The 18,733-nt window shown below is 37.4% G+C and overlaps 1 protein-coding gene across 18 annotated transcripts in view; it reads right to left on the reverse strand.

Annotated features, from left to right (window-relative positions):
- lrrc7 (leucine rich repeat containing 7) overlaps positions 1-18,733 on the reverse strand; it is a 223,839-nt gene that overhangs the window by 78,890 nt on the left and 126,216 nt on the right. For all 18 annotated transcript variants that reach the window (XM_015605571.3, XM_007248271.4, XM_007248262.4 and 15 more), the window contains one exon: positions 835-1,037. In XM_015605571.3, the coding sequence (XP_015461057.2) occupies positions 835-1,037 (203 nt within the window). The remainder of the gene's footprint in view (positions 1-834; positions 1,038-18,733) is intronic.

Below are 18,733 nucleotides of genomic sequence, written 5' to 3' on the forward strand. Positions count from 1 at the left end.
TTACCGCTTCAGTAAAACCATGATGTGATTTTTTTGACATCATAATATTTTCATAATTGTCCCAGAAAAAAATCTACAGGCTCCTTCACACTAGACCGGTCATTTAAAAATGTAAAGTATATAAATAAGGGCTGCCAAATGATAAAAATAGTTCATTGTGAATATTCATGTTATTTTGTGCAGGTAATCTAATTTATGAAAAATAAGCTGAAAATAAACAGAATGTTTATTACTGTTATTTAATAAAGTGTGAATTCTGAATTCACAAAGCTTAGAATTAGTACTGTTTTGGACACCCGTGTTTGGTAACATTTTTGGTGAGTTTTTGTTGATTTGATGCCAAAACATTCCTTTTTGGATGCACACTGTCCATCAAACTATAGAGACTTCCATTTTTTTAATGGGTTTAATATGAACATGCTTCACAAACAATGTGCCATCAAAATAATAACACTGATCTAAGATCAGGTTTCATGGGTTCATGCAATTCTATTCAGAGCAAGACCAATTGTGCCCTCTCGGGGCTCCGGCATCTGATGGCAAGCTGCATGACCAGGATCCGAACCAACAACCTCCCGATCATGGAGGCAATCAGGGCCCCGGTTCAGGATTATTATTATAGTAAGTGTAATCTAAAAAAATGTTTTAATTTCATGAACATATCAGTAAAAGGCAACATTGGGGCGGGCATTATGACCATGACAAAAATTGTGAAAACAATATTCTTGCCGATATAACAAAAGATTTTGACCTGCCAAAATGACAGATTGTGAAAACAGAATTTAGCTTAAGGTATAATGGTCATTAAGAAATTCAACTGAGCTGATTCCATACCTTAGGCAGCTCCTCGATTTGGTTGGCGTCCAGGTAGAGCTCCTCCAGGGTGCGTTCGAAGCTGAAGATCTCCTTGGGGACCTGCTGCAGGCTGCAGTGCGAGTAGTCCAGCACTGAGATGACCTCCTCCTCCCCGCGGAAGCATCGGCATGGCACCAGGCGGCCGATGATCTTCCTCTTGGTAGTCATCTCCAGTCCCTGCACTGCAGGTCACAGAGAGAGAGAGAGAGCAGAGCTTAGCATCGGTCACAGTAACACACTTCTCACATTGAAGAACTCATTTTTTGACACGTGGGGGCCGTTAGCATCCACACAAGCACAATTACGCCATTAATGCTACGCAACTGCTCTTCACCATGACTCAAGTACATGAGAAATAAAATAAATACTGCACTACTAACCACTAACTACACTGAGACTGTGGGAAGCTTCATGAGTAATCAGACCCGTTGCAACAAGGCAAGCAAACCAATCAATTGCCTGGGGCCCCAAGCTGGCATGGGGCCTCAAAACAACAACTGGTTATGAATTGAATGCAACGTCAAACTTTGTGAGAGCCCCTTTAAATTCTGTGACAGTCAATGCATTACAACGTATATCGGTATTATTGTTGGAGGGGTAAGGCACAAGGTTTTTTGCTGTAGTCCAGAGGTGTTGGTGGATTAGTGGTGAGGGGGCATCAATTTAGCTTGGGCCCCCCAAATGCCTTGAAACAGCCCTGTGAGTAATATGAATAATTAATAAATGTAAAGGAAGTAATCGGTTTGGAATACTACTTTTGGAATACTTCAACATTGTCTTTTTTAAGTCAATACAGTTTTTTTTTACTGTCACACTTTTAGTGATGACGAACCAGATTGTTAACTGTATTGATGTTGGCAGTGTTTTTAATGCAGAAGGCTGCAATATGCAAACAAGCATTCTAATCAATCACTTAGATGTCTAATTTGTGATGCAGACAGCAAGAAAAATCACTCTTTGGTTCACGTTTTGGTATCTGGGGTACAAAAAAGCTGTTTTGCAAAACTGCGGTAGCTCCATAAAAGGGGAAAAAAAACTTTTAAGCTCTTTTAAGTGAAAGTTAAATGTATTTTGTAGTGCTTCTTTTTGTCTGTTAACTATGTTAAAAACAAAAAAAAGCATGTGCACTGCATACGGTAACAAGTATGAAACCAATGTCACTCAATTTAATTGCTCTGATGCAATAAAGAAGCAGTACTGTCGCCCAAACCTCAGCCAAATCTGGCATTTTCTAGTGGACTACATACCACCTTGGAATGAAAGTCCAGAACTCGTCAGATACCAATAAACAGCTCTGAAAAAAAAAAGAGATCGCTTCAGTTTCTGAATCATTTTTTTTTAATTTTGCTATTTATAGGTATATGTTTGAGTAAAAAGAAAAAAAAGTTTTTTATTTTATAAACTACAGACATTTCTCCCAAATTCCAATTAAAAATATTGTCATTTATTTGCAGAAAATGAGAAATGGCTGAAATAACAAAAAAAGATGCAGAGCTTTCAGACCTCAAATAATGCAAAGAAAGAAGTTCATATTCATAAAATTGTAAGAATTCAGAAATCAGTATTTGGTGGAATATCCCTGGTTTGTAATCACAGTTTTCATGCATCTTGGCATGTTATCCTCCACCAGTCTTACACACTGCTTTTGGATAATTTTATGCCACTCCTGGTGCAAAGATTCAAGCAGTTCAGCTTGGTTTGATGGCTTGTGATCATCCATCTTCCTCTTGATTATAGCCCAGAGGTTTTCAATTTGGTAAAATCAAAGAAACTCATCATTTTGTGGTCTCTTGTTTTTTTCCAAAGATGTATAATTTTTATTTCTTTGATTTACTGATCTACTGAATTGATCCACCACTGACCCACAAGTAGGAGTGCAAGAAAATATTGATATATTAAAGAATTGCAATAATTTGTTTTGCAATATTTATTGTATTGATTCTTAAAAACACAATTTATTTTTTTTTATTATTAGTTTACATGTAAGATTGGTGTCAGACATTGGAACACCAGACATAAATTATCTCATACAACTGTGTCTATCTCATGCAGGTCCAGGTTTTTGAAATTTACATGTACTATTTTATTCCACGTAATAATATCTTAACATAATCCAGCCATTCCTCAGCAAGGTCAGCTTTTATAACAGTCTGTAACAAAATAAAATGTAATTATACACCAAACTTTTATAAAGATTCTGATCTAACTATCAGGTTTTGTTAACTACATCTCAACTACTTCACTCCTGAAATCATCCAGCCATGAAGAAGAAAAGCCTGATTACTCTTATTCTGCTGGACAAAAAAACACAATAGTAATCCAGTGGGAGGCTGCTGTGTAATTGCGCACACATTGTACTGTAGGAATACACTTTAGAAACACTTTAAAACACTGAAAGTAAGTATTTCCTTTATTTTACCAAAAAACACTGGCATTATATTCCAGTCATTTGTACTGAGGACGTCAAAGGAAGCACTGAGAATAAGTCATAAACACTCAACATCTGATTACTTGATCTGAAAAACTATACAAATATACCAAATATCAAATATCAAATATACAAAATATCAAATATCTGGATCAATCTATAACGTGCAAAAAATACACAAAAAATAAGATCAATCATGTCTTGAGAACCATAAAAACTTTTTTTGAGCTAGTGAAAAAATAAGAATGTGAACTAGAGCTTAGCTCAGGCCCAAAATATCCAAAAAAATATTTTGAGTTCATCCTGATTAAAACCAGACATTTTTTTTAGTAAGTAAAGAGTTAAAACTAAACTTAAATAAAAAACATTTTTCAACAGATCAACAGATCTCTAAAAGATTAAAACACAAACAATGCAAACAATAGTAAATAAGGCCACAAAAATGATGTCTGAATGAATTTCCCCTAATCTAATATAATTAACATGGTTTAAGAATAGAAAATAAATTCTAAACAAACACTTTTTTATATTGAGCTTATAATCTATGTACAAAAACACAAACACACACAAGTAATAAGTCAAGTGCGTAATACCTCCAGATGATTCAGAATGCGGCACGTCTGGTCTTCAACCAGCCAAAACAGGCACATTTGAGCTCCATTGGCTACCAGTTGATGCTCGTATCAAATTCAAAACTCTTACAATCGCCTACAAGGTGATGACAGAACAGCTCCTTCCTACCTGCACTCACTCCTGAAGACTTACGCTACCTCCCGGCCTCTGCGCTCCTCCAATGAACGTCGCCTCGCTCTACCAAACAAACATTCACACAAAGCAATCCAGACTGTTCTCATACAGAGTTCCCCAATGGTGGAACAAACTACCTTCCACTACCAGATCAGGAGAATCTCTCAAAACCTTTAATAAACTTCTGAAGACAGAGCTCTTCAAAGAGCACTTACTCTCCTAACACCTCTAACACACTAACTACTTATAACCTCATTTCCTTCTTCCCCTCCTTCACTTCTCTATCCCATTATTTCCCTTTGACCTCCTGTAGGCCCTATCTAAATATGTTTTTACCTTTAACTTCTATTACTTTTGTACTTCACTATTGTAAGTCACTTTGGACAAAAGCGTCTGCCAAATGTAATGTAATGTAATGTAGTGTAATGTAATGTAATACGGACAAGTGGAGTGTGCACTGCACACTTGTGCAACAGTTTGATTTGTAACTTTGCTGTATTGTGATTATTACCCTATAGCTTTATATAAAATAAACATAGCATAAAAAACAGATGCCTAGGTCACAGAACATTCTCTTGGGCCCAACACGACCCGGCTCAAGGAAAGTGGTGGGAAATCTCGGCCCAACCTAGCCCAAGTTCTAAGCTCTAGTGTGAACCCTACTGTTAATTTCTTCAATAAAGCTCATTTGAGTCAAGTTCTAGCTTAGCTGGAGTCTTGCTACCTTAGAAGTGTGGAGTCGAGCTAATTTGACTGACAAAAAACACTTAAACTTTTTGAGTATGCTTCTACACAAGAAGAAAACATGTATATAAGCCATGCCACACCAAAAAAAAACTGTAAGAGGATCTACAAAAAAAATCGTTGATTTATTCCATCATGCCAAGCTCCAGTGAATCAGTGAATTTGTGTAATACATCTATATAATATATGAGTTTCACATTTTTAACTGAATTACAAAAAAAAAAAAAACTTTTCTATGATATTCTATATTTTTTATATGCACCTATATCTTGGCAACACAGGTGTGGTGTACAGTTACAGGCTTGTCTATAGGTCGCTAAAAAGGGCCCATAGTGTTCAATATGATTGTTGCTTATCTATCATTCATCCATATCAAACTTGTCTCTAGAACATTCCATTATTAATAGGATCGACCGCAGCTTAATAATGAAAGCAAACAAATGATTGGAAGAATGGCAGTACTTTAATCTGAGCAGTTCTCTGATGGTTCGACACACATCCATGGCCAAGAGGCCTCTGGGAGCAACAGCACATCGGTATTACTTATTTCAATCAACAGCCCTGAGAACTATCCACAGCACTTGTGTCATGACAGAGAGATCGCACGAGAGAGAGAGAGAACGAGAGAACGAGAGAGCGCGCGCGAGAGAGAGAGAGAAAGAGAGAGAAAGCGTGAGGGAAGCAGGGTGTTATACTGAACTCGGGGGATGGAAACGTGTGGCTCTTGTAGTGTTTGAGAGGGCATTAGGGAATAAGTGCTCGGCTGAAAGGCGAGTTCGTGCTGATATACAGCGCCTTTGTCTCTTCCAAATGCAAATGTGAGGCTGCAATAATTAAAACATCTAGCTGCACAAAGCTCTCCGCAGAACTGCGCAGTAATGGCTGCGGCCCGATAAAGGAAAAGAGACACACGAGCCACCAGAGAATAAAACACACAGGAAATACAGTGACATACAGAGTCAAACTGCACCAAGCCTCTACAGTATATTAACCCTAACTAAAAATACAAGCTAAATAAAACAGAATCAAACCATATTGCTGTTTACAATCATCATTATCCTCAACTGCATCTGTGACTTGTATTTATGGGCAATACTGAATATTATTTTAGGGCCATATCGCCCACCCCTAGTTCATATTGCGACTTGATGTGTTGGAGTAATTAGAATTTTCCCATAACCTGAATAACAAAGTTTATGTTAATATGTTGATCTGATAACTGACACTAATAACCAGAGGTGGAAAGTAACTAATTACATTTACTCACATTACTGTAATTGAGTAGATTTTATGAGTAATTTGTAGTTTTTAAAGTCGTTTTTAAAATAGGTCATTTTACTTTGACTCAATTATTTTTTAACACAAGTAATTTACTTCGCTTCATTGGAAATATCCCCATTACTGAGTAAAAAATGAAATGCTGGGGAAAAAACGAATTGTCTGAATAAAAAAAAAAGAGTTTTGTTCTCCATGGCAGCGCAGCTGAACTTCTCCATGTAGTGTTCACAGCGGGAGAGACGCTGTGTAAATCAGCTCTGTAGCCTGGGGTCGGTGCTTGCGGCTCGGAGGAACCGGTTTTCTGTCAAGTTTGCTACCCATCGATATGTGCTTCTTTCAGGCATTGCACATGTGCCGACGAACAGTTTTTTCGTATGTTTTCATGTTTTTCATAATAATTCCTTAAGTTTTTATTAGGAACATCTGCTTGGATGTAAAAAAAAACATGTAAATAAAGCAGTTAAAGCATAGCAATTGCAAGTTAAAAAATAATAATGAACTGTAAAACTATAAAAATACAGTTTATAGTCACATATATGACCATAACCTTCATAAAATCATAAAAACTTATGCCACATGTTTTTTTGGGCGGTCTGAACAAATACTGCCTGAAAGGTCCAAATTATTTAATTTAATAATTATTTAACTTATGATTTGTACTTTTTTACATCAAATAATTAAAAGTAACTATGTAACTTTTACTCAAAGTACATTTCAAATTGAGTACTTTTTTACTTTTACTCTAGTTGATTTTTAGATGGGTTACTCTTACTTGAGTAAAATTTTAGCAAAGTAAAGGTACTTTTACTTAATTACAATTTTTCAGTACTTCTTCCACCTCTGCTGATAACTGACAACATCTGATTTTGTGGAGTATCCAGACTATGGCATCGTTTTAATAAATTGGTTTTAATGTTTTGGTTGATATTTGCTAGCTTTGTCACCCACCTCATCTTTTCTGACTGTCCACGTTCAGAGGAAGTGTCGTGATGGTGTGGGCTTATTTTTCACACCTTTATGATGCTTTGAGGATGTCCAGAGAGAGAGAGCGCATCGCTCCGCCACCAGGTAAGAGTGACTCAGCGGCAAATAACCACAGCTTAAGACACTCAAAGCCTGGGGGTCTTCTAGAACACACTGCATTACTTCACAGGGTCAACAAGAAAACCCCCTCCAGATAAAACCCAGCTCAAGGTTTCAACCACAGCCTCTGTTTTCCTCAGGAGCTCGACATGTTCAAACTCAGAGATGTGTCAGCAACAGAAAAAAAAACCTGAGCAAGAGATCCATAAAGACACTAGAAAAAAAAGCAGAGGAAAAAGAAATGTCTCTCAGTTCAACAGACATGCTTTTATAACAGGATCTCGATGGAAAGGGGCGAGATCACAGCTGATAGGACAAAGCTGTCCTTCCCTGAAAGAAGCTAAATAAAAGAGACGGAGATAAGATAGCAGATAGTTCTCACTTATGCTCCAGAGATATTGATTTGTGGGGCTCTTTTAAGCTCCTCTTCAGCCTCCTGCTTTTAAGTTCACTGAGATAAAACCAAGCAAGTAGTGATGAAGCTCTGTATACATCTGTATTAAGGTGAAGCATGTACACCTGGAGGTTTTTGTACTTACTGATGTTATGTCCATTAAGGCCAGGCATCAGAATTACTTTTGAATTATTTGTCATATTTTGAAAGAATGAGAAGGAGTTTTTTCTTCAAGCTCCGAGTGGTCCAGCGGGCTAAGCGCTGCCACTATGATCAGGAGATTGCCGGTTCGAATCCTGTTTATGTAGCTTGCCATCGGCTACCAAAGCCCTAAGAGAGCACAATTGGTCTTGTTCTCTCTGGGTGGGTAGCATTCATACAATTATCCTATAAATTTATAATGGGGCACTCTTACCTCAGTAACAGGTTTAAACCAGCTTTAACCCGTCCGAACCGGTTCTTCACTGTGCTAATTGCGCTAATGTTCAGCCTCCCTTTCTCACTGTTCAGAATTTCAGAAGAAACATAAAAGTCTAAAAAAGTCTGTCTATTTCCTAAACAGAAATTCAAGACCCTGATTTTGTATAAAATAATAGCAAAACAAAATAAAAAACAACAAGAATAAAAAAAAACAAAATAAAGCAATGTAGCATCGGAAATGTACCACCAAATAAACAGTAAATACAGTAAATAAAAATACAACATAGATGTTTTTTAAGAATATTGTGATATCATGAATTGGAGTTTTTTTATTGTGTAAAACTTTTTTTTTGGCAATATTATTGCGTACAATACAATATGTCACTACCCTAGTCTTGACCACCTCTATCACTCATAACATTGTAATAACATAATAGACAGACAGAGAGACAGACAGACAGACATAGGTAGATACCAGAGGGAAATTCTAGAATATTATTAATATAATATTGCAATAATGCAGCAGTAACAACACATTGGTATTGTTGGAAAATATAAAGCCATAAAAATAACAATGTAATAACAATAGTGATAACATTTTAAAAACACAATAGTAAAAGCTCTGTAATTAAGCAAGAATACACAAGAAGGAGCGCTATAACGTGTAATATTGGCACTGCTGTGCTGCTGTTGTAGATCATAGATCAGCACAGATGTGCCAATATTACACATTATAGCGCTCCTTCTTGTGTATTCTTGCTTAATTACACAAACCTCAAGTGTATTATTGCTTAATTATGTATTATTGCTTGTGTATTATTGCTCCGTTACCCGAACCTTGAGTGTATTATTGCGATTATGCCACAGTTCCATAATCGCTGTTTACTGAACGATTTTGAGTTAAAGAGGACAAGAAAATCTGATCTGTTCGTTTATAAACACTCTGTGAGTTAAAATAGTTTTATTGCTGCTCTGGTAAGCCGTGCATTGTTGCTAGGTTACGTGTATGTGGCGGAGTAATACATGGAGAGCGTCGGTTAAAGTGCATTACCGGCTGATAATGACACTCGTAGAACGCTAGCTATGGTATAATATTTATTATTATGTCTGTTAATGTAATACCATGATTACACAGGTATCAATACTACCAACAACGACCAAACCATTCACTCAAACTGTTCTGAAATCCTTTTCCTGTTTAACAGATAAGGACTCGTCCTAATAACCACAGGAGAACTTCCTGCCATTTCATATGAACTAAGTTGGCATCGCTTATTTTAGCTTCCCCTTCTATCAATAATGCATCCTCCTTATTCAGAGCAACACTTGAATAATTTAATTGGACAACAGGGGATTCACTGTAATCCAATTAATCAGAACGTACAGTATCTGAAACTCTGTTCAATTCTGCCACGGCAAAACAAAACAAGGGCATGAGTTATAAACTCTCTCTGATCTCCTATGAACTGTTATCTTCTTTAAATCTTCTACGAACAGAAAAAAGCAGCAGGCCTAGGACTGTGAGATGTGATGATTAAAACAGTACATCATCTGTTGTTGTTTTTTTTCCTTCGCAACAAGAGCGATCAATCTCGTTTTCAGCTTTAGCGCGACGAAAGCGAGCGACGTTGTTACAGAAATATATTCCCATTAATGCTGATCCTCGAAGGCCTCCTTCCTCACACTGCATATCTGCAATCCTATAATCCTCTGCACTGTTCTAGCGCTAAACCCCAGGCAGCATCTCCTCTCCAATTATCTCCAAAATACTGTGACAAAATCTTGTGACAACTCTTCTAACCGCAGCTAATAAGATGCCTTCCACATCTCTACATAAATACCCCCCAGGGTGCCGCAGCTAAAAGTGTAGCCCGTTTGATGCGATACCTGACATTATGCTACAATGGTCCTCGACGTTTCTTTGATTGGACTGGCTGGTACATGTCTATATTAAGCAGCAGTGCGGTCGCATGACACTGTGCCGCGCAGAGAATTGACTCCTGTTGTTAAGCTACACTCACACACCTTCCTCTAATTATGCTGATTATCATTCTTCAGGAGAAAAGGTTTGCTTGATTGCTACATTAGACAAATGAACAGCTACAATTATTAACTCTTTCTCCTGATAGCCGACCTGCTTTAGTGCAGATGGATCTTTACAATAGTAATCCACAGGGTTGTGTAAGCGCTCACCCAGGAAGGCTCTCTAGTAGAGCTACCTGGTACAGGGGTTGGACAATGAAACTGAAACACCTGTCATTTTAATGTGGGAGGTTTCGTGGCTAAATTGGAGCAGCCTGTTGGCCAATCTTCATTAATCTCACACTGCACCAGTAAGAGCAGAGTGTGAAGGTTAAAAAAATAATGGTGGCCACAAAAAATATTGACACTTTGGGCACAATTTGGCAATTTTCTCTTTTTACTTGTACTCGCTTCTGTTGCAAGAGGTATGTACATTATATATACAAAAGTATAAAAGTACTGAATTTAGTATTTTAAGTTACACCCATAGTTGGCACAGGAGTTTAGTTGCACACACAGCTTATAGACAGAATACTGTCCACAGAACAGCACTGTCAACAGAATGTGACACTCTGCTCACGTGGTCACCAAGCTCAATGCCAAGTATCGACTAGAGGGGTATAAAGTCTCCCAGCATTGAACTGTGGAGCAGTGGAATTGCGTTCTCTGGACTGAAGGCGCTTTATACAATACCTCTGGGAAGACCTTGAGTGGCGTTTTTGATCCAGAATTAATCATCCAATGTCAGTGCTTGACCTCAGTAATGCTGTTTTGGCTGAATGCAATCAAATCCTCAATGCAGCATTTCAATATCTTGTATACAGCCTTCCCAGAGGAGTAGAAACTGCAGACACGGATAAACTCCCTATTAAAACCCTTACATTTCAGAATAGGTAATTAAACTTTTTGGAGATATAATATACTGAATGTTAAGATTATATATTTGTTTCATGCTGAGAACAGGTTATAAACAGGCTGCATACGATTACTTTTGATCAGATTTGTTGATGAAAGAGTGAATGGATGCCACTGTTTTAGGGTGCCTTTGTGTCTATGTTACCTTCTGGCTCTCTCCCTTTACTCATATCTGCTGAAGTTATGATCCAGACTCTTCCACACTGTTCTTCATAAATCCAGTCAAAACTAATTTCATCTGCTAACTTTTGATGGCCTACTTGTTGGGCCTGACACTGATGAACGTTTTTGTGCCCTCAACTACTAACTGAATTGAAGTTTACGTGGATTTTCATTGCTGGCACGGCTATCCTTCTGAATATCTTAGGCTATGTTCACATTACCAGGCTAAAGTGACTCAAATCAGATTTTTTGCTCAATGTGAACTGATTTTTTCATGTCTGTGTGAACGTGCCAATTTCTTTCAAATCATATTTGAGTCACTTTCATAGATGATCCAAAAATTGATATGTATCCGATCCATGGACATGCGACTTGAATGTAAATGGTCAAACGGAATTCATGCGTCTTTTTTGCTTTTATGCAAAAGCAGCTGCTTGGTGCAGCTGTGCAGCTATAGCTGAAAAAACAGCAAAAGCAAACCGTCTGTCCTTTTTTCACCTCTTGACCAGAGCACGTACTTAAGACCAGCTGTTTTCTCTACACTCAAGCAAAAGATGCTCCACGTATGAGCTAACGCGTTAATTTCGCTTTATAAAGCTACAAGTCGTCTCTCAAATATGACTTTTTTGTTTGTTTTTTTGTGAAGAAGGTGATGTTTATCAATGTGTGCATGTGTGGTGTTTCAGGGTCAGATTCGTTCACATTACGCACAGATACAGGCCACTTACATTTGTGAATGTGAACTGTCAAGATCTGAGCAAAAAATCGGATTTGAGCAATGTGGCTTGCAATGTGAACGCAGCCTTAGACGTATTGGGAGGTATAATCACTTTTTCATCATTCATTTTTAAGTACACAGTAAAGAAATTGCTGGATAAGAATGTGTCTACCAAGTTTTAGAGATACAATATATTTAATATTGAGATTATATATTTGCTTCATATTGGGAACAGGTAATAAATGAAACATGTTATAAACTCACACACTCCACAGACACGTCAAGTTTTTGGCTTTATAATAAACAAAGCCACAAACCAGTGGTTTGCACATGTTTTAGGCCACATATCTAAATATGTGGGCAACACAGCCCTAAAATAATACTACAATATTTAAGGGTATTTTTTCAATAACTATATTCATGGTAAGGAGGTCATCTGGCAGACCACCTTCGGGGTGTTTCATGTAGACTCACCACCAGTATACCTACAATTCACTTTGAGAATTACTGGGGAGCATGATGGCTTGGTGGCTGGAATATTTACCACTTAGCACTGGGGTCTTCGGTTCAAGTCCCTATCTGGGTGGAGTTTTAACCATGTTCTGCCATGTGGTACTATGCGTCCATGTCCTTTGGGTTTACTCCCACATTCCAAACCACCAAAGATTAGGTGAATTGGTTACTTTCCAAATCGCCCTGGTGTGTGTATGATTGTGATAGCCTCTCTGTCCTGGGTTAGAGTGGTTGTTTCCGGTTAAGAGTATGCAGTATGCTATTGGCTGCCACTTCTCACTTCTTCTGTATCTTTATCAACTTTTGTTTGGTAAAGAATAGTATATAGAGAGGTGATTGTCAGCGTCCTTGGCTTCTAGATGTACACAGACATATCAGGAATAATAAACTACCTGCCAGAATTCAGTATGTCTTCACTGCAGTGCTGCTGGATCTCCTTCCAGAGCTGATTTTCAGTGACAAAGTCAGGGCTTGTGCAACATGTTTTTGAATGGTGAAATCAATAGTATCCGCTATGAGTGCCGTGAAGCGATTCTGTGTGCGCCATCTTCCACAGTCACGGCCAGCTCCCCGCAGAAAAGACAGCAGCAGAGTAAAAGAACAAAGTCTGAGCTCGGTTCAGCTCAGCGCAGCGCCCAGCCAGCTCGGCTCAGGGTGCTATGGTAACTGCATGACGCAAGAGCTGCTTCTGCAGAGGCGAGAGGACACATTCACAACTTCAGCGCTCCACTCCAGCTAAATGCCTCAAATCATCCTCACTCTGTACAAACCGCTTGCACTGAGAGAGACAGTCAGATCTGGATGACAGTGAGGACGGAGATTTTATACTGTATATATAATTATAATTATACATAATATATAATTTCTAATTACAGTAAAGCTGTTATAGAAATGACAAGATTCTATCTCGTGGTCTTCTTCACAGGTCGAGGTGTTTTCTTTTTTTTTTTGACGGTGTGTGTGTATGAGAATGTGCTCTCAGAGGAAATAAGCAGCAGAAGAATGTACATGCTCATTAAAGATGTATGTGAATCCAGCAGCTGAATTCCTCAGGGCCACCAGCAGCCAGCCTGACACGTATTACTCCCAATAACTGAAAGAGTTACCAAGGAAACCACGGCTTGAGGATAACGCATACTTTCATTTGACGTTTTTTTCCCCTTAATTCCTTTTATAGTACTGCTATTTATATTACTATTCCTATTTTTAAAAGGATGCATATCTGTTTTATGATTGGTTTTATATATATTGCTTTTACATATGTTTAATAGAAGTGTGCCATATTATACTGCACAAAGTACTATTACTGTCATAATATTAATCATCAATAAACTATTAAAAGAATCCTTAACAAGTAAAGTATTTTGCCTTGAAAGCACTCTATTCTTGTAGAATTCGTATTTACATTGCTACAGTATTTACTCTGAAGTTTTAAAGGTATTATTCCTATTAGTGGGTAACACTGAAGATGGCAGATTTTCAACATGATAACAACCCCAAACACACATCCAATATGAGCACAGCTTTCCTAAAGAAACAAACGGTAAAAAAGGTGATAAACTGGCTTTTTTTTTTTAGCATCTGTGGGGTATCCACAGAGTTGCAGTTCATTTTTAATGCTCATTCTCATGCTTATGTGACACATCAGGTAAAACTAACAAAACTAGCAAAAATAATAAAATGACCTCAGTATACTGGAATTTATATAAAAAAAATGGCAGTAAGATCACATTACCTGAAAACATTGCTTCATATAGGTAAAAACATTGTATTCATGGGTAGATCTTCTCATTGGACAACACTAAAGATGGCAGTATTCCAACATGATAACAACTTCAAACACAACTCCAAGATGAGCACTGTCTTGCTAAAGAAACTGGAGGTAAAGAAAGGTGATGGACTGACCAAGCATGTTTCCAGACCCAAACCATATAGAGCATCTCTGGGGCATCCTCTAGTGGAAGGTGGAAGAGCGTAAGGGTAAAAAAAAAGGTGGTAAACTGGCAAAGCATGTTTCCAGACCAAAAGTCTATTGAGCATCTCTGGGGCATCCTCACGTGAAACGTGGAAGAGCACAAGGTCACTAACATCCACCAGTGGAAAATGGAATTAAAAAAATATCGTATTTACAGTAGTATAACTAATTAGTACATGCACCACAAAATTGCACCACAAAACATCAATGGGCAAACCTGTGTTGCAAGCCAGTGGCACAGGTAATATTTCACTGATAATTGAAAGAATGTATCAAATTAAATCAAATAAATTTTAGATGCAAACATCAAACTGTCTGTAGGTTTAAAATAAAAAGAGACCTTTTGCAGCAGGTTGGTGATCCCAATGCCAGGCCCATTGCAACAAGGCAAGCAAACCAATCAATTGCCTGGGGCCCCTCGACAACAAATGGTTATGAGTTAAAAGCAATGACAATGGCAACTGTTTGAGCAACTCTTTAAATTCTGTGATGTCAACACAGGAAAGTACAACGACAATTTTGTCAGAATCCCCCTCAAGGGGGCTGCTCCAACTATTGGCAAGCAGTAGGCAGCCAGCCAGATTTGTGATTCCTGCAGCCGTAAAAATGAAAAATGTTGTTGTTACTGTGCTTAATTTTTAAACCTCCTGTTATGTTCCTGGTCAATTAGACCCATTTTAAAGTTTGAAGATCTAGAAAAAATAGTTAAAAGTATTTGTTTCATTATGAAACCTCTTCTGCTTGCCTTAATTAGTGTAATTAACATATAATATGAAAATGGTTCATCTCACATATTTGCAACCACCCCCTGCAAAAACTAAACTAAAACAAAATTGCAATTTTATATTTCAATGCTATGTAAAACTATCGTTTTATATGTTGGTATTTTAAAAGTAATAAAGTAATGACACATTAAAAAAGTTGGAACATGTATTTTTTATGAAAAATGAATGAATGAATAATTAGTAATGGAGTTAGTAAAAAAAAAATTACACTGCTTGTAAGGATTTTTTTGGGTTTCAGATTGGATCTTTTGGATAATTAAACATGAACCGGATCAAACTAACCCTGGAACACCATTGCTGTTCCTGACAAATGAACATAATAGGAGGGTTAAAATATATTGAATTTCTTAGTTACTACGCAATTTTTACTTTCTTTATATGTTGGTTGTTATGGGATGGTAGTGTTTTTGTTTTTTTGTAAATGTTCAAACATTACTATGTGTGCAGTGTATGCAACACATGTAAGCAGTATTGTCAAAAATATTTATTAATAAAAAGTGTGGGTGAACCTGTGTTGTTTCTATAGGCGTTGGGCGTGGGGGTTCATTTCAGGCCTAAATTTTTTTCCCATTAGCAATTTACAGTAACCCAATACTTACAGTGACCAGGGTTGCCAAAACCTTGCATGCTACTGTATAGGAAAAGAGCTACTGCTACATAGGCCCCCATGTGTGTATCTCTTGTTATCCTCGGCAGTATGAATACCAAAAGATTAAACCCTGAAATTTTCAATAGGTAATTAGGAAGCGACTGACAAAGCAAATGATCAGTGATATCAGCAGCTTCACGCAGGCTCATTGTAACCGCACTGTAATTAGTTGGGCACAATGGGAGAGAACTGTAGGAGCCTGGAAGCTGAAGAAAGAGGACAGCAGCGTCCGGCTGTGACAGAAAGAGCTCCTCTTTACTGATAACATCTGATCCATTTTTCACAATCATGTTTCTCTGCTGTGCTTTTACAGGTAGCTATACATCAGGATCAGCAGCTGTAACCGCGAGCCAGCCTGTAGGCGTGCTATCACAGGTCAACAGGGGTCCGAGAAGAACCTCTCTGACCAGGCAGAAACCCATCCATATCTGTATGACAGAGCTACAGAGTTACATATGCAAGATAAGCCACTTTTTATGATTCTAAACTTTAAAATTGTTGAGTTCATACAGTATATCAAATGTGCTACAGAGTGTGGACACTCGCCAGTTACTTTTTAAAAGCATCCAGGTAGCAAGGCCCACCTTACTGGTTAGTGATGGGTGGTATACCGTTTTTTTTTTTCAAATACAGCCATACCACTAGAGGTTAGCATAACACGTTAACATACTGGAGTAACGATAGTTTATTTCTTTTGAGTCAAATACTCATCATCTTGCTTGTGCAGCCTGGAGACAAATAAGAACAGAATGTATTTATCTGAGGAGCTCCTGCAGCTGTTTTTTATCCAAGTAAAATAGAAAAACAACAGCAAACAGCAATTATTCACTCAGAAAGAGACGAATGGAATTACGCGAATGGTCCACAGCTTGGAAAAAGTTCCTCTTGTCCCCCAGACGAGCCCAGAAAGGGTCCTAAGTGCTGAATCATCTATGAAGCACAAGTGATAAAATTCCCTAAAACTCTGGATATGAGATGAAAAAAACTTCAGGAGCATTAACTATAGCCCCTTTAAATATATTAATACTAAAGCTTGAAGGATGATTTTTGATGCACACTGAATAGAATGTATTTGTTAACTGGAGAAAGAAGTTAATTGTGGCTGATTTTATACTGTAATGCCTTGGTTCAATAATAAAATATTGTAAATTGATATTAAACTTGTCTTACTTGTGAATCAGAATCTAGAAAAACGTTGTTATATACATTTGTTTGTCAAAACATTCTTTTTTTGTTCTTTTACAACTACAAACTTAAATGTATTTTATTGAGATTAGAAATGATACACGGTTTTCAAGATTTTTATTTAAAAAAATCTGAAACGTGTGATTTGCAAAGGTTTTTAGCCCCCTTTACTCTGAAACCCCTAAATAAAGAGTTCGCTTGTGCATAATTTAGTGTCAGTATAAATACACCTGTTCTGTAAAGGCCTCAGTCATTTGTTAAAGAACACTGGTGAACAAACAGGATCAGGAAGACCACCAGAATCACCAGATAGGTTGGAGAAAACGTTGTGGAAAAACTAAAGCAGGTTTATGTTATAAAAACATATCCCAAACCTACCAGGACATGGGCATCCACTGAAACGGACAGATCGAGCAAGGACAGCACAGGTACAAAAAAAAGGGCTAAGAGGCTCATGGTCACTCTGGAGAAGCTGCAGAAATCCCCAGCTCAAGTGGGAGAATCTGTAAACAGGACAACTATAAGTCGTGTATCCCACAAACTCCTAACACCTAATTCACACTCCACAAACCCCAGCTGTAAATCAATTTGCACTATAAATATAGTATCTAAAAAATAAAGTATAAATAAAGGATCAAGTTTGACACCCCTTATCAAAATGCCACATTTTGCTTGTTTGCAACATGCCAGCAGCTTGTGATTATTTGGGAAGAGATAGAAGAAACAGGAGAGAATACAGAAAGACTTTTGAGCTAAAGTTCAGGCAGCTTCTGCTTGTACTAGGAAGCCAGTCCCCCTTCACTGATATTGGAGTCAGGAAGGAGATATACAGTAACAGAGAGTTGAAGGGAGGAGACAATGTGGATGCAAAGACTTGAGCTGTGAACATGTGAGCAAGGTAGGAAAAGTATTTTATCAGAGGTAGATGCAAAAACTCCTTTCCAACTGTTAAGCATGGGGATGGTTGGATCATGCTTCTGACTTGTGTTGTATCCAGTGGCACAGAGAACATTTCACTGGTAGAAGTAGGTGGAAATGAGGTAAATTCTTAAAAGGAGCAGCCCATCAAAAAGAGGAATCTGCCAGGAATCCATTAAAGCATTTTGTGAAGAACAATAGGTAAAAAAAAAATTAAGTACTGACCATTCAGTATTACACATATTTTGGGTCTTTTTTAAACTGTACGAGATGGACATAAAAAGTAATCTTACAACATTAAAGCATGTTGTCATTTTTGGTACCACTTTAAAATAAGACTACCTTTATAAAGGGTTTATAAATGGTTTACAATCAGTTTATTAATGGTTACTAATTAGGTTGTAAATGCCTTAAAAATCATTAATAATCAGTTATAACACATATGTAGAAAGGGCAACAATATAGATGGTTGTGGGCTCACTATTTGACAAAAAACAGGTCTTTGTTGCCCTTTCTACGTATGTGTTATAGCTGATTATTACTGATTTTTAAGGCATTTACAACCTAATTAGTAACCATTAATAAACTAATTGTAAACCATTTATAAACCCTTTATAAAGGTAGTCTTATTTTAAAGTGGTACCTAATTTTTAACTTTCTGTCTTGTAATAATAAGATCGTTTGCACACATCCATTTAGAGCAGCAGCATTTTTTGCATACCACAGAAATCTAAAATATTTTTTTTGGCATTTTGCAGTTTTAACAGTCTTTTTATTATGAAAATGTAAGCCACACTTCCACACAGAACCCACATCAACATGCAAACCACTCTACGACCCCAACAGGCAAACATCTGCACGAATTAAGAGCACAACTGACAAGACAAATTAATTTCATATCTTTCTGTTTCCTCTCTGTTTTAAACACAGAAGCATTATTGC

Source organism: Astyanax mexicanus, chromosome 5 (assembly GCF_023375975.1).
Source record: "Astyanax mexicanus isolate ESR-SI-001 chromosome 5, AstMex3_surface, whole genome shotgun sequence".
Classification (NCBI taxonomy): Eukaryota; Metazoa; Chordata; class Actinopteri; order Characiformes; family Acestrorhamphidae; genus Astyanax; species Astyanax mexicanus.